Source organism: Rhagoletis zephyria, unplaced genomic scaffold (genome assembly GCF_001687245.7).
Source record: "Rhagoletis zephyria isolate East Lansing unplaced genomic scaffold, Rhagoletis_zephyria_1.1 Rzeph_scaffold_05977, whole genome shotgun sequence".
Classification (NCBI taxonomy): Eukaryota; Metazoa; Arthropoda; class Insecta; order Diptera; family Tephritidae; genus Rhagoletis; species Rhagoletis zephyria.
The window spans coordinates 3,315-18,002 of NW_016163060.1; the positions used below are offsets into that span (position 1 = coordinate 3,315).

Below are 14,688 nucleotides of genomic sequence, written 5' to 3' on the forward strand. Positions count from 1 at the left end.
AATAGATATATCCAGCCAAGAGAGTCAGTGTTTAGTGTGGTGGTATCATTTTCGCTCATCCGTGTGTCATTTACTTGTCGTGGTGTGTTCGATGAACCCGCTTCCGCAGTGTTGGTGCTTGTTGAGGTTTTTGCACATGCGCCTGCAGAGCTGGGTTTCTGCTCGGGCGCCATTTATGATGTGGGTTTTGTCGAAGGCTGAGGTATGCTCAGCCGCTCCAGAGTCCAGCGAAGGTCCCACTAACCCCCACCAAATAAAACACAATGATTTGTGTATTAAGTCGAACACACCCACACACACACGCGGCTATCTAGAAGGCTGGCAACTTGTCGTGCAGGGGAGAGCGGAAGGTAAAGAGCGAGAGTCGGCAGTCGGTGTCGGAGATTATCCGGCGGGTAATTGTACGGTGACGGGAGTGTTACTAGTGTCAGCGAGATTAGCAGTGGTACGTGTCAGTCGTAGCGAAGAGCGTGGCAATGAGAGCAGTCGCGGTGGTTGTGACGGCGACGGCAGCCTGCAGTTCCCTTGCAGTGGTGGTGGCGGCCTCAGCGGTGACGTTGGCAGTGGCCCATATAATGATGAGGGCGGCAGCGATCTCCCGCAGTGATGTTGTATGCGGCCCCGATGGTGGCGAAGGGTAAATGCGGCCCCTTTTAATTACGACGGTGACAGGAGTACTGGGCGCTGATGGTAGTGGCGATTACCGTACTCGTGACGGGCAGTAGTGGGCGGCCTGGGGCGACGATAATGCAGACATTAGCAGCGGGCCCTGATGGTGGCAATGGTGACAGCGGCCCTGGTTGGCGATAGTTAGCGTTCGCGGTCCTCGGTGATGATGTAGGGCGGCCCACGGTTGTAGCTTCGGCCTTGGGGTGGCAGTGGTAATAGCGGCCCCGGTGATGAGAGCAGCGGTACGGACCCTAGAGGTGATGATGATTATGGTGGCGGCCCTGGATGGCAGTGAATAGCGGGCGGTCCTCGATAGAATTGTCAGCCTTGGGGCGGCAGTAATAGTAGCGGCCCCCGGTGATTACAGCGGCGGTACGGGCCCTAACGTTGACGATGATTATAGCGGCGGCCCTGGATGGCAGTGAGTAGTGGGCGGTCCTCGGTGAAATGTCAGCCTTGGGGCGGCAGTAATAGTAGCGGCCCCCGGTGATTAGAGCGGCGGTACGGGCCCTAACGTTGACGATGGTTATAGCGGCGGCCCTGGATGGCAGTGAATAGCGGGCGGTCTTCGGTGAAATGTCGGCCTCAGGGCGGTAGCGGTGCTGGCGGTCCAGATTTGTTGATACCTACGGACAACTGATGCTTAGTACGGTCCCCAGGGCATCGAAAGGTTGCCCAGTCCCCCCGTTTGTATTCGCGGCCGCTAGGCACTGCAGGGTTCCCTCCCCCTTCAGCGCCTGCTAGCCACGCGGTATCGCAAGCAGACAGGGGTGTTCGGAATTGGGCAAGCCCAAACGGATCTGGCCCCCTGTCTGCTTGAGACCGTAACCAAAAATGGGTCTAGCCCATAATGGTTTTGGGGTGTTGCCTGAGGGGTATTCCCCCCCTTGCAGCCCCCCCTCAACCAATCAGTCTTCCTCCTCCGAGGAAAGCCAAGAGCGCCCCAAATAGGCGCGAAGCCCAGGCTGCGCTCCGTGCTTACCTACGGACAACTGATGCTGGTTGAGTTCATGCTGGCAGCTTTAGCTCTGGTTTTGTATGAACCGTTTGAGAAGTGAATGGGCTTATTTTGTGTTATGGCTTTTGCGCAGTGAATTTCTTCCATCTGTTGGTGCGCATGAGTATCCAGGTTGCTGTTTGTGAAATCTGCATGTGCTTATCATGCCAGCTTCGCGTATGCGTATGTACACCTGTACGTATGTACATTGGTATGTTAGTTTGTGTGTACGCCTACCAGTTTGTATGTATGTATGTTCATATATTGGTACCTATGTGCAGTTGTAAGACGTATGATGTTGAATATGTTATTGTGGCGTAGGCAAAGCTACGTTACAACTTTAAACGACGATATGTATGTATGTATACCGGTTTTCGAACTCGCGTAAATGTACATTTACTAAATGCGGCACCGTGAACACTCTTCGAAAAACCAATGTTCGAAATTGCCAAATGTCAGCAGGAACGCTGCATAACACAATCACCAAACGCAACATTTGCTTATAAGTCAAACTGCACTCTGTCAACAATATATACAAAAACAAAGAGTCCTCTTGCTTACACAGACTCCGGCAGCTCCATAGGATTGTTGTGATCTCAAGAGATTTTGTAATAAAAATGTTAACTTAGTTATTTATCGAAGTATTGATTTTTATGGGAAAAGCGGCACAGGCGAAAATTTTTAATAAAACCGGCCGATTTTTTATTAACAATTTTTATTATTTTTCGAAGTATTGATTTTTATGAAAAAAGCGCCGCAGGCGANGGCGGCGGCCCCAGTAATGCAGACATTAGCAGCGGGCCCTGATGGTGGCAATGGTGACAGCGGCCCTGGTTGGCGATAGTTAGCGTTCGCGGTCCTCGGTGATGATGTAGGGCGGCCCACGGTTGTAGCTTCGGCCTTGGGGTGGCAGTGGTAATAGCGGCCCCGGTGATGAGAGCAGCGGTACGGACCCTAGAGGTGATGATGATTATGGTGGCGGCCCTGGATGGCAGTGAATAGCGGGCGGTCCTCGATAGAATTGTCAGCCTTGGGGCGGCAGTAATAGTAGCGGCCCCCGGTGATTACAGCGGCGGTACGGGCCCTAACGTTGACGATGATTATAGCGGCGGCCCTGGATGGCAGTGAGTAGTGGGCGGTCCTCGGTGAAATGTCAGCCTTGGGGCGGCAGTAATAGTAGCGGCCCCCGGTGATTAGAGCGGCGGTACGGGCCCTAACGTTGACGATGGTTATAGCGGCGGCCCTGGATGGCAGTGAATAGCGGGCGGTCTTCGGTGAAATGTCGGCCTCAGGGCGGTAGCGGTGCTGGCGGTCCAGATTTGTTGATACCTACGGACAACTGATGCTTAGTACGGTCCCCAGGGCATCGAAAGGTTGCCCAGTCCCCCCGTTTGTATTCGCGGCCGCTAGGCACTGCAGGGTTCCCTCCCCCTTCAGCGCCTGCTAGCCACGCGGTATCGCAAGCAGACAGGGGTGTTCGGAATTGGGCAAGCCCAAACGGATCTGGCCCCCTGTCTGCTTGAGACCGTAACCAAAAATGGGTCTAGCCCATAATGGTTTTGGGGTGTTGCCTGAGGGGTATTCCCCCCCTTGCAGCCCCCCCTCAACCAATCAGTCTTCCTCCTCCGAGGAAAGCCAAGAGCGCCCCAAATAGGCGCGAAGCCCAGGCTGCGCTCCGTGCTTACCTACGGACAACTGATGCTGGTTGAGTTCATGCTGGCAGCTTTAGCTCTGGTTTTGTATGAACCGTTTGAGAAGTGAATGGGCTTATTTTGTGTTATGGCTTTTGCGCAGTGAATTTCTTCCATCTGTTGGTGCGCATGAGTATCCAGGTTGCTGTTTGTGAAATCTGCATGTGCTTATCATGCCAGCTTCGCGTATGCGTATGTACACCTGTACGTATGTACATTGGTATGTTAGTTTGTGTGTACGCCTACCAGTTNGATGTAGGGCGGCCCACGGTTGTAGCTTCGGCCTTGGGGTGGCAGTGGTAATAGCGGCCCCGGTGATGAGAGCAGCGGTACGGACCCTAGANGATTTTTATGAAAAAAGCGCCGCAGGCGAAAATTTTTAATAAAAAATCGACCGATTTTTTATTACAAATTTTCATTATTTATCAAATTATCGATGTACGTTTTCTAACTTTGTGTACTTTGAACTATAATAACACCAGTAAATATTATTTCCCCCCGAAAAAAATTATACAGGNGGCGGCCCTGGATGGCAGTGAATAGCGGGCGGTCCTCGATAGAATTGTCAGCCTTGGGGCGGCAGTAATAGTAGCGGCCCCCGGTGATTACAGCGGCGGTACGGGCCCTAACGTTGACGATGATTATAGCGGCGGCCCTGGATGGCAGTGAGTAGTGGGCGGTCCTCGGTGAAATGTCAGCCTTGGGGCGGCAGTAATAGTAGCGGCCCCCGGTGATTAGAGCGGCGGTACGGGCCCTAACGTTGACGATGGTTATAGCGGCGGCCCTGGATGGCAGTGAATAGCGGGCGGTCTTCGGTGAAATGTCGGCCTCAGGGCGGTAGCGGTGCTGGCGGTCCAGATTTGTTGATACCTACGGACAACTGATGCTTAGTACGGTCCCCAGGGCATCGAAAGGTTGCCCAGTCCCCCCGTTTGTATTCGCGGCCGCTAGGCACTGCAGGGTTCCCTCCCCCTTCAGCGCCTGCTAGCCACGCGGTATCGCAAGCAGACAGGGGTGTTCGGAATTGGGCAAGCCCAAACGGATCTGGCCCCCTGTCTGCTTGAGACCGTAACCAAAAATGGGTCTAGCCCATAATGGTTTTGGGGTGTTGCCTGAGGGGTATTCCCCCCCTTGCAGCCCCCCCTCAACCAATCAGTCTTCCTCCTCCGAGGAAAGCCAAGAGCGCCCCAAATAGGCGCGAAGCCCAGGCTGCGCTCCGTGCTTACCTACGGACAACTGATGCTGGTTGAGTTCATGCTGGCAGCTTTAGCTCTGGTTTTGTATGAACCGTTTGAGAAGTGAATGGGCTTATTTTGTGTTATGGCTTTTGCGCAGTGAATTTCTTCCATCTGTTGGTGCGCATGAGTATCCAGGTTGCTGTTTGTGAAATCTGCATGTGCTTATCATGCCAGCTTCGCGTATGCGTATGTACACCTGTACGTATGTACATTGGTATGTTAGTTTGTGTGTACGCCTACCAGTTTGTATGTATGTATGTTCATATATTGGTACCTATGTGCAGTTGTAAGACGTATGATGTTGAATATGTTATTGTGGCGTAGGCAAAGCTACGTTACAACTTTAAACGACGATATGTATGTATGTATACCGGTTTTCGAACTCGCGTAAATGTACATTTACTAAATGCGGCACCGTGAACACTCTTCGAAAAACCAATGTTCGAAATTGCCAAATGTCAGCAGGAACGCTGCATAACACAATCACCAAACGCAACATTTGCTTATAAGTCAAACTGCACTCTGTCAACAATATATACAAAAACAAAGAGTCCTCTTGCTTACACAGACTCCGGCAGCTCCATAGGATTGTTGTGATCTCAAGAGATTTTGTAATAAAAATGTTAACTTAGTTATTTATCGAAGTATTGATTTTTATGGGAAAAGCGGCACAGGCGAAAATTTTTAATAAAACCGGCCGATTTTTTATTAACAATTTTTATTATTTTTCGAAGTATTGATTTTTATGAAAAAAGCGCCGCAGGCGAAAATTTTTAATAAAAAATCGACCGATTTTTTATTACAAATTTTCATTATTTATCAAATTATCGATGTACGTTTTCTAACTTTGTGTACTTTGAACTATAATAACACCAGTAAATATTATTTCCCCCCGAAAAAAATTATACAGGAGTAAGACCCCTATCGATCCTAATATCTATTATTATTTTTAATAAGAGCAATGTACGTATTGTAGACTTATACCCCTAATTATACGCACTTATTTGTGGTGTATTTTTTTTAACGTATGGTAGCATACATTTTGTGTTACTGTCAGTCATTGTTATTTCTGCTTATTTGTGAAATGTGCAAACGCTTGTGAAGACATTTATAAACGCGTTTTACTTAACTAATTAATTTGTAATTGTATATTAAGGTATTACAAACGCATGCGAACCTTTTAAGGATAATATATTTGTGTAAATAAAAGTGATAGGTGTGGAGTTATAATAAAATGTGGTGATAGCAGGCGGGATATTTTAACATCAAATAACTTAAGTACTATTAGCAACATTGTGAAAGTGGTAAATTTAGTTAAAGGAGACCTCCATTAGTATCCCCACCGAGTTTCACAAAAAAATTCACTATACTTTGCACGGAATACCAATTGGTTCCGTAATGGAAATCTCTGCCAATTTGGGTCGTTCCGGTTACGCAGACTCGACTGTCGTGGGAACGGCCCCCCAAAAAAAGTAATTTTGTTCAATGTGTGGTGCACTCTCACGAAGTTTCCCCCATCAGCTGTTTTTTAGAAAGTGTGGTGTCCAATGAAGCGACTCACAATATAGCGGTGGCAACTAGCAGTACTGCTCAGTTTAGCCCAAATTCTAAATTCACTGCAACTGCCTTCTTCGCAGAAAACTTCGCATGTTGAATTTGACATAAATGAAACGCAGCGAACTTCTGTTGATGTCACTGAAGCCTAAAGGGCAACAACAAAAATGTATACAAACAAAAGGGAATGTCAAAAAAAGCAGTCGCTGACAACGCCGTATTATGTTTGCTGCGACAGTGACTGCCAATATTATCAGTAACAGCTTATTTTAAAAACTGTCACTGCCACTACCACTGCTTCTACTACACTTTTAATGTTATCTACTCACCTCTATTTACTATTTAATAAAAGGTTAATAAAAATTATTACTATACAGATTAAAAAAAGGTTTCTTGTCCTTAAATTAATTTACTTGCTGAGTTCCTTATATATGACTAATGATATCTAAAATCACAAATATAAAATTTCAGAACGCCCATATTTTTCAATTTCAATTCAATTCAAATTTTCAACAACTTTACTTCTAACTTAACGGTTAAACAATTAAAAAAACATGTCCAGTATTTTACAAGGGTATCGAAACGTCTTTCCGAATATATTTTTTAGGAAATCTTTATACCGAAATTGAGCGAAAATCATATAAATACGATACTATCGACGATATATCGATAGTTTGGAAAATAGTATCGAATATTATCGATAGTCTGACTATCGATAGTTTTGCACGTCTAGATTGCCAGACATTAGTTATATGCAGGATTATCGGTACCAAATACTTGGTACCCAATACATTAAAAAGATTTCGGTACCCAATACTCCTTTTCTTACCCGATACCCATGATCCAACTACACAAGATCTGACAAGATGAAGCAAAAGAAAAAAGTAATTTTCTGGCTGACGCTTGTAATTTCGGCGCCATGTTATTTTCTGTGAAAAGTAAACAAAGAATATGAAGACGAAGCATAAAGAAAAAATGCAAGCAATGTTGTGCACTTGTTTGTGCTAACCAATTTATTATTTTTGTACGTGTTTTTGCATCCAATCACCACACACTTCATTTTAATTACATTTGCACAAAAAAATCACTTGAATAAACCACCGACAAAATACACATAAAGAAAGAGCAAAACAGAAATAGCAAACTTAAAATTACGAACGTCACACACTTTTTTCTCAATTGCTATTACAAATGGCTGCTTCTCAACCGGTCAGATCTGTTCTAATTGGTTCATGCCCGATACCGAGTCTTTACATTAAAGCCTGGTTTTCATTAGGTCATATTTGACGTCAAATGTTGTCAAAATAATGAAAATGGGTTGTCATCTGTTGTCATTTGCGTTTGTTGTCATATATCTCCACGCACGGTCATATAAAATGACTTCCAAATGAAAACGGCCCTCGCCGCTGACAGCCAAAATGTATTTGCAAACATGTTGGCAATTTTGATTTCGTTTGCCATGCGAACAGCTGATTCTAGCTACAATACGGACCGTTAAGCTACAAAAAAACCAAAAATGCAGATCACGCAGATTTCAACCATACTCAATTTATTTGGGACAAGAAAAAAAACAAAGAAAATATAACAGGTTAAACTTCAACTTTCCTATTTTTTATATGTTTAATATCTCGGAAACTACTTGACCGATTAGAAAAGTATTGATGCCAATTCAAAGATAATTTTAATAGTTTTTTTACGACGTATTTACTATAACCATTTTTGAAACGAATTTTTGGTAAACGCTGTTTAAAAAAATATATACAATTTCGATTTTTACCACTACTTTAGCTAAATTTTTCCCTATAACAAACCTTTCTATATAAGGTAATAACTTCTGCTTTCTAAATAATATAAATTTCTGTAGCATTAATTATGCGATTTTCTTCAAAAAAGGTAATTTACTGAAATTAGAAAAGTATTGATGCCAATTCAAAGATAATTTTAATAGTTTTTTTACGACGTATTTACTATAACCATTTTTGAAACGAATTTTTGGTAAACGCTGTTTAAAAAAATATATACAATTTCGATTTTTACCACTACTTTAGCTAAATTTTTCCCTATAACAAACCTTTCTATATAAGGTAATAACTTCTGCTATATATAATTTTTGGTAAACGCTGTTTAAAAAGAATACATACAATTTCGATTTTTACCACTACTTTAGCTAAATTTTTCCCTATAACAAACCTTTCTATATAAGGTAATAACTTCTGCTATATATAATTTTTGGTAAACGCTGTTTAAAAAGAATACATACAATTTCGATTTTTACCACTACTTTAGCTAAATTTTTCCCTATAACAAACCTTTCTATATAAGGTAATAACTTCTGCTATATATAATTTTTGGTAAACGCTGTTTAAAAAGAATACATACAATTTCGATTTTTACCACTACTTTAGCTAAATTTTTCCCTATAACAAACCTTTCTATATAAGGTAATAACTTGTGCTTTCTAAATAATATAAATTTCTGTAGCATTAATTATGCGATTTTCTTCAAAAAAGGTAATTTAATGAAACTTTTTTTGTTTTAGTATTTTTGACTTAAAAATAAAAAAAAATCAGAAAAACTATGTACATCGACTGAAATATAAACTAATCATCTTTATTTTGACATCATTGGTTCTTTAATCGGTTATGTGGTTTATAAGATATTGATATTTCAAAATATCGAAAAATGTAACTTAACCTCCTATATCTCCTTAATTTTTTACTTGCGCTAAATAATTTTGTAAAAATTTGACATCACATTTGACATTAGTAATGAAAACGGAATGTGAATCATCTGACACCGAAATTTGACGACAGTCTTTGACATGCACTGCGGTATCGACATTTGGTCAGTTTTTAAAATGTAATGTAAACGCATTTGACACCAAATGAACAGCTGTCAGATGAAGGCAGTTTTTGATGTCAGTGATTTTGACCTAATGAAAACCAGCCTTAAGCAAAATTGATTTAGCACTCAAAATTAAAAAGATCCTATTGTATGACTAGAGGATTTGTATAGTGTTGTACGAAAATTTGTTTATTCCTTGCCAATTTTTCTATTCGGCGCGAGGAGCGGAAGAAGGAAAGTGTCTGCGGAGCACTGAATGCAGCATATATTGAATATATGAACGGCGCAGGAACGCCGTTGTTACCGCCGTCAGTCGAAGCAACCTGGTCATCTTTACACATTACGATATTATCATTTTTTTCTTTGAGTTCTTGTTTACACTTATTTAAAATGGCATTTTTGCTATCATATTCTTTTGTTGTTCACATCCGTTATATTCTTGTACTTGTAGTGTACATACAAAAGTATAAAAAGCGGTTCTTAAAAGAACAGGCCACCTCTTGTTGTCAAAGAGGCGCACTAAATACACGAAATACTTTGAAGCGCTAAAAATCGCTTAGTAAGTTGCTAAAATTGTAAAACCGCTAGTTTTGTTAATTGCTAATTAACATAGTAAAAAACTACACTGAAGAACAATAAACGCTAAATAAAGTTAAGTAGAAGTAGTGCTATTAAAAATTCGTATTTTTTATTCAACTGCGCTAACAGCCGTGGTCAGCAAAGCCGCCATGAGAAAATTGAGAATCGCAACAAACGATAACTGGTTCTTAAACAAAACCGCGATTTAATTTCCCGAATAAGTAGAGTGGATACTATCACTTGGAAAGAAATTCACTCTACCAACAACTTAATCAAACTTCTCACCAATACACATAATAGCGGAAATGGAACAGCTCCTACTATCATTGGAGAACGAAAAAGAAAAGGAAATAGCGAGAAACAGAGTAAGCAATAGAATTCAACTATTCAGGCGCAACATAAAGCAAAATGCAGCAGAGAAATTCATACTAGCAGCATTTTACAAGGCAAAAGCGTTTGTCAGACTACACAAGAACACTATCATTATAACGGATGCGGACAAAGGAAACAAAACAATAGCAATGTATAAAAATGAGTACATGGAAAAAAAGCACCAACTTGTTGAAGACAAAAACACTTACAGAACAACAAGAACTGACCCTACAAATGCTCTACAAAAGAAAAACAACAGAATAGTAGACGATCTATACAAAAACCAGTACATAAACTTCAAAGTAAAAGAACAGCTCACTTGCTCAGCAGGCGCAGCACCTAGAAATTATGGATTGCCGAAAATACATAAGCCCGAAGTTCCTCTACGTCCTATTGCTTCTTCAGTTATGGTACCCTGCTACAAATTGTCAAAATTTATTGGAGAGATTCTACAGACTCTAATCTCTAAAAGATAGGTTAGCCGAAATAAATGTGTGTGATGAAGATGTTCTAGTATCATTTGATGTCGTTTCTTTGTTCACCAATATACCAACAATGTTAGTTGCAAAAATCATTATAAACAAATGGGACCAAATCAAAGCCCAGACCAATATTCCAAAGAAGAAATTCCAGGAGATATTAGATTTCTGCCTTAAAGACAATAACTATATTATGTTTAACAATAAATTATACACACAGACCCACGATAGAGAGAGAAATAGAGATTGCGCCAATCGCGGTACCGCTAATCCGCTCTTTGTGATTTTGACACAATCAGCTGTGTGCGTGACCTCATCTTGGTGCAATTGTTGATTGCACGAAAAAACCAAATAACAATTTTAATATTTCTGCGTGGTTTTAAACAATTATTGAGACTTTACAAAGCAAAATGAAGTGTGCCGTGGCAAAGTGTAATAGTGAAAACAAAAGGAAAGCGTGCGATATAAGTTTTTTTTCGTTTCCTACGGACGCAAATCTTGCGAAAAAGTGGAACCAGTTCAGCCGGCGAGGAGATGCATTAAACACCAAATCGAGCTATGTGTGCATGAAGCACTTTACTAGTGAAGATATTGAAAATAATACACAGTTCGAAATGGGTAACATATTGTGTATTTTCATATTAATTGCATTTAATATTGTTTTTGTAAATACCTTAGGTTTTGCAAAACTTCGTCGTTTAAAACGTGGTGCGGTGCCTACCATTTAAGGGGACACTCAAACAGACGCGGTATTGGAAGTGGGGTACAAGGCGGTACATAGTATACTGCATAGTACTGCCTTGTACCGCACTTCCAATACTGCGTCTGTTTGAGTGTCCCTTACGAAGAAATTCTGGGGGATTCCCAGCGTGCGGAAAGAGCTCAGCACAGGGAAAACAAAAGAATTGTCAGCATGTTACTTGAGCAGAGTGAGACTGCCGTTGCCACTGCAGGTAACAATTTGCATTTATATAAAGTTTTGCATTATACTGTAGCTAAGTTTTTATAGCCGTTGCGAGTGATACTGTTGATGCAAATATATCTGATGAAAGTGCGAATAATAAGGAAAATAGCCCTACGGAAGCAATACTCTCCGATATTCCCACGACTTCAACACCTCGCAAAGTATTTTATTATGACAGCAGTTTGCAGGAAGTAGAAGAGTTGGAAGCAAAATTGTAAGTTTTTAAAAGCAATACAGCACTTAACTTACATAGAATATTTGTTTCCAAAGGAGCCACACTCATGCATCCTCTCGGAAGAGGTACAAGGTCATCAAATAAAAGCTGGGGAGTCAACAGCTGTGGAGTTTAGGGTGGTTGGCTACCATCCACAAATATAAATATGCACTCTGCATGGCTTTTTACAATGGCGAGTCCGAAAATTCACTTTGCTCCACACCTTCCTTTTGGTCTACATGAAATTGCAAACACTGTTAATACATCCATTTTTTTATGTGCTAAAAATCGTACTTACCTAAAGGGCTACATGTCCAAAATTATTGCCACGTGTTCCTAATAAATCAATCTTTGTATATTTATTGGGTCATGTAATATTAAAATTAACACATTTTTCTGCATTGTTTACATAGTTTTATATGCGTTTTGGCATTTCTTTCTCGCAATTGCACTAAGATGACGTTACGCAAAAATTACGCTCAAAAATCCTCTCTCATTGGCGCAATCTTGTATTCTATCATTCTTGACACAGACCTTTGGGTCATCCGATTTCCCCTACAATCACAGACATTGTCATGGATGACCTACTTGACAATGTCATCTCGGAGCTAAAGCAACAATTTAACATAGACATCAAATTTATTTGCAAATACGTAGACGACATTTTTGCCATAATTAAACGTAACGACGGGAACATCATTCTAGATACTCTTAACAAATATCACAATAAATTACAATTCACGATTGAAATGAAAGTAAACTCTAAAATTCCTTATCTTGACGTCTGCATCCATAGAGAAAAACACAATACAGAACACACTGATGGCAATGCAGGAGCTGCAGAAAGACGCGAAAAGACTGACGGATGGTGTTTAAGATTTTTTAAATAGATTTTAAGGAATAGTATGTAACGTCTTGTGAATGTAATAATTTTTTTTTACAGGTTTAATAGATTATAAGTAAATAGTATGTAAGATCTAATGAAGTGCACTTTTTTTTTATAGATATTACTCTTTAAGAAAATGGAATTAAACTTGTTGTGATTTTTTTTTATGTTAAGAAAGTAGTATCTTAGATTTTGTGATATGAACGTTTTTATTTTCAATGTAATATACATATGTATGTATATTTCCTTTTTTGATTGAAATTTTTTATTTTATAAACCTAATGAAGGCTCTTTGGCTTTATATTAAGATGAAAAAACGAAACTGAAATAAATGTGACAATAACGTACTGAAGTATGAAGTGAAAGCATATCTTATCGATCCAGCTTCTGTTAGGCTTTGGTGCAAATCCGCGGATTGTGGTTGCCTTCTACTGCTGTCGTTAGCGTTCTGCTCAGTTAGCCAAGAAAGTGAACCTTGGTCATTTTCTGCTATCAGAAAGTTGTGCAAAGCACAACAAGTTTTTATAATGGAATTCGCATTGTCAATTCTGTTATCAATGCCTTTTCCAATTCGACGACGACATACACATGCATGTAGGTTATTCTTTTAAGTGTTTTTATTGTTGCTTAATTACCTTGCTTTCAATTGTCCAAAAGCATTTTCAACGACTCTACGTGATTTTGAAAGTTGATAATTGAAAGTTTTTTGCGCTGGTGTTTTATCCAAACTGAATGGAAAAGGTTTCATTAGATATTTGGAAAAACGAAAAGCGGAGTCTCCAAAAATGACAACTGGTATATCAAAGTTTCCTAATTTTGTGCTCATTGAGTTCAGAAGCGAACATTTATCTAGCTCTCTCTTTAAGCTGGACTTTTCAAAGATTTGGGAATCATTGCATCGTCCGGGAGTATCTTAAAAAGAAACGAAAAAATATATGCACTGCGACGTCTTATTCGTATAAACATGCAAGTAAAAGTTCGTGTAGAATACCTTGCGTCAACAAGAGCTAGTAAAACTGTCGAATACCATCCTTTATAATTGATATAATCTACTGCTTCTTCCATTCTATGTCGAATTTCTATGTGGAATCCACCTTAAAAATATTATATGTAGCTGTTTATACACAGTTTTACAATTTTAAGAAAAGCTTACCAAGCGCTCCCACACATTGAGGGAATCCAATGTTTTTAAAACCATCAACACACTCTTCAATGGTCTCTCTACTTAGCGGAAAGTAGTTGAAATACACTGGGTGCAATACTTTCCATACTTCCTTACAAAATTCCAAAAGAATTGTGCATACTGTCGATTTTCCCACTCCAAATAAGTTCGCAATACTGCGATTCTCCGCTGATGACCCAAGTGCATAAAGTGCAATAGCCACCCGTTTCTCCAAGCATATAGAATTCTGGAAGTTGGTTACTTTCTTTTTAATATGATCCAGAAAGCTACACAATTTCTGGAAATCCCGTCTTTTCAATCTAAAGTTTTGCTTGAAGAAATCATCTCCGCAGCATTGACACTCGACTTCGCAAAACGTGCTAGCTCGATTCTTGAAAATTAAGTACATATATACGTAAATATACATAAAGCATATACTTTATTGTTTTGATACCTCTTGCCTCCCACAGGTTCTTTCGTTAGCAGAAAGTTCCAAGTGGATGTACTCCCAATTGACAACTTGCACGTTTTTATACAAGAACAGAATTTCCATAATACTAGCGCCTTTTTCTTATTTCACTGATGGATGCATTTGTCTCTTCAATTTTGGCATAATTGAGGGTCATAGACACAAATAATATAAATTTCAACTGACGCATTTTAATTTATTTTCTCTGCAAATAGTATAGTTTTATTATGCCAAAACATACATATCGTCGTTTAAAGTGCAAAACCGCGTGTCAACAAAACGCAAAATCGCGTATGTGAAGTTACAGAAATTATTTTCTAGAGCGTAAAAACACTCATATTTCAAATTGGTTCTCTCTTTTAAAAAGCAATCGCATTTCTGGATAGTATATTCAGGACGAATGAATAAGGATTGAGTCAAGAGATTGTGTGAGCAAATCCAATTTTTGGCAGCCAATGTCAGTTACGCGGATTTGCAAAATGGCGGTACGCGGTTTTGTACTTTAAACGACGGTATGTATGTATGTATACCGGTTTTCGAACTCGCGTAAATGTACATTTACTAAATGCG

The 14,688-nt window shown here is 40.3% G+C and overlaps 1 protein-coding gene across 1 annotated transcript; it reads right to left on the reverse strand.

The window, feature by feature from the left end:
• Positions 1 to 13,052: 13,052 nt before the first annotated feature.
• Positions 13,053 to 14,058, reverse strand: LOC108372690 (uncharacterized). Its single transcript, XM_017628433.1, has 2 exons — positions 13,641 to 14,058; positions 13,053 to 13,581 (listed from the first exon to the last, which is right to left on the reverse strand). Exons 1-2 carry the CDS (start codon positions 14,056 to 14,058, stop codon positions 13,349 to 13,351), a joined length of 651 nt encoding a protein of 216 aa, XP_017483922.1. The 3' UTR covers positions 13,053 to 13,348.
• Positions 14,059 to 14,688: the final 630 nt, after the last annotated feature.

Coding starts and splice junctions, on each gene's coding strand:
- LOC108372690 (XM_017628433.1), bottom strand. CDS start 14,058: ATGTACTTAATTTTCAAGAATCGAGCTAGCACGTTTTGCGAAGTCGAG. Junction 13,582..13,640: donor TCAATGTGTGGGAGCGCTTG/GTAAGCTTTTCT, acceptor AATATTTTTAAG/GTGGATTCCACATAGAAATT.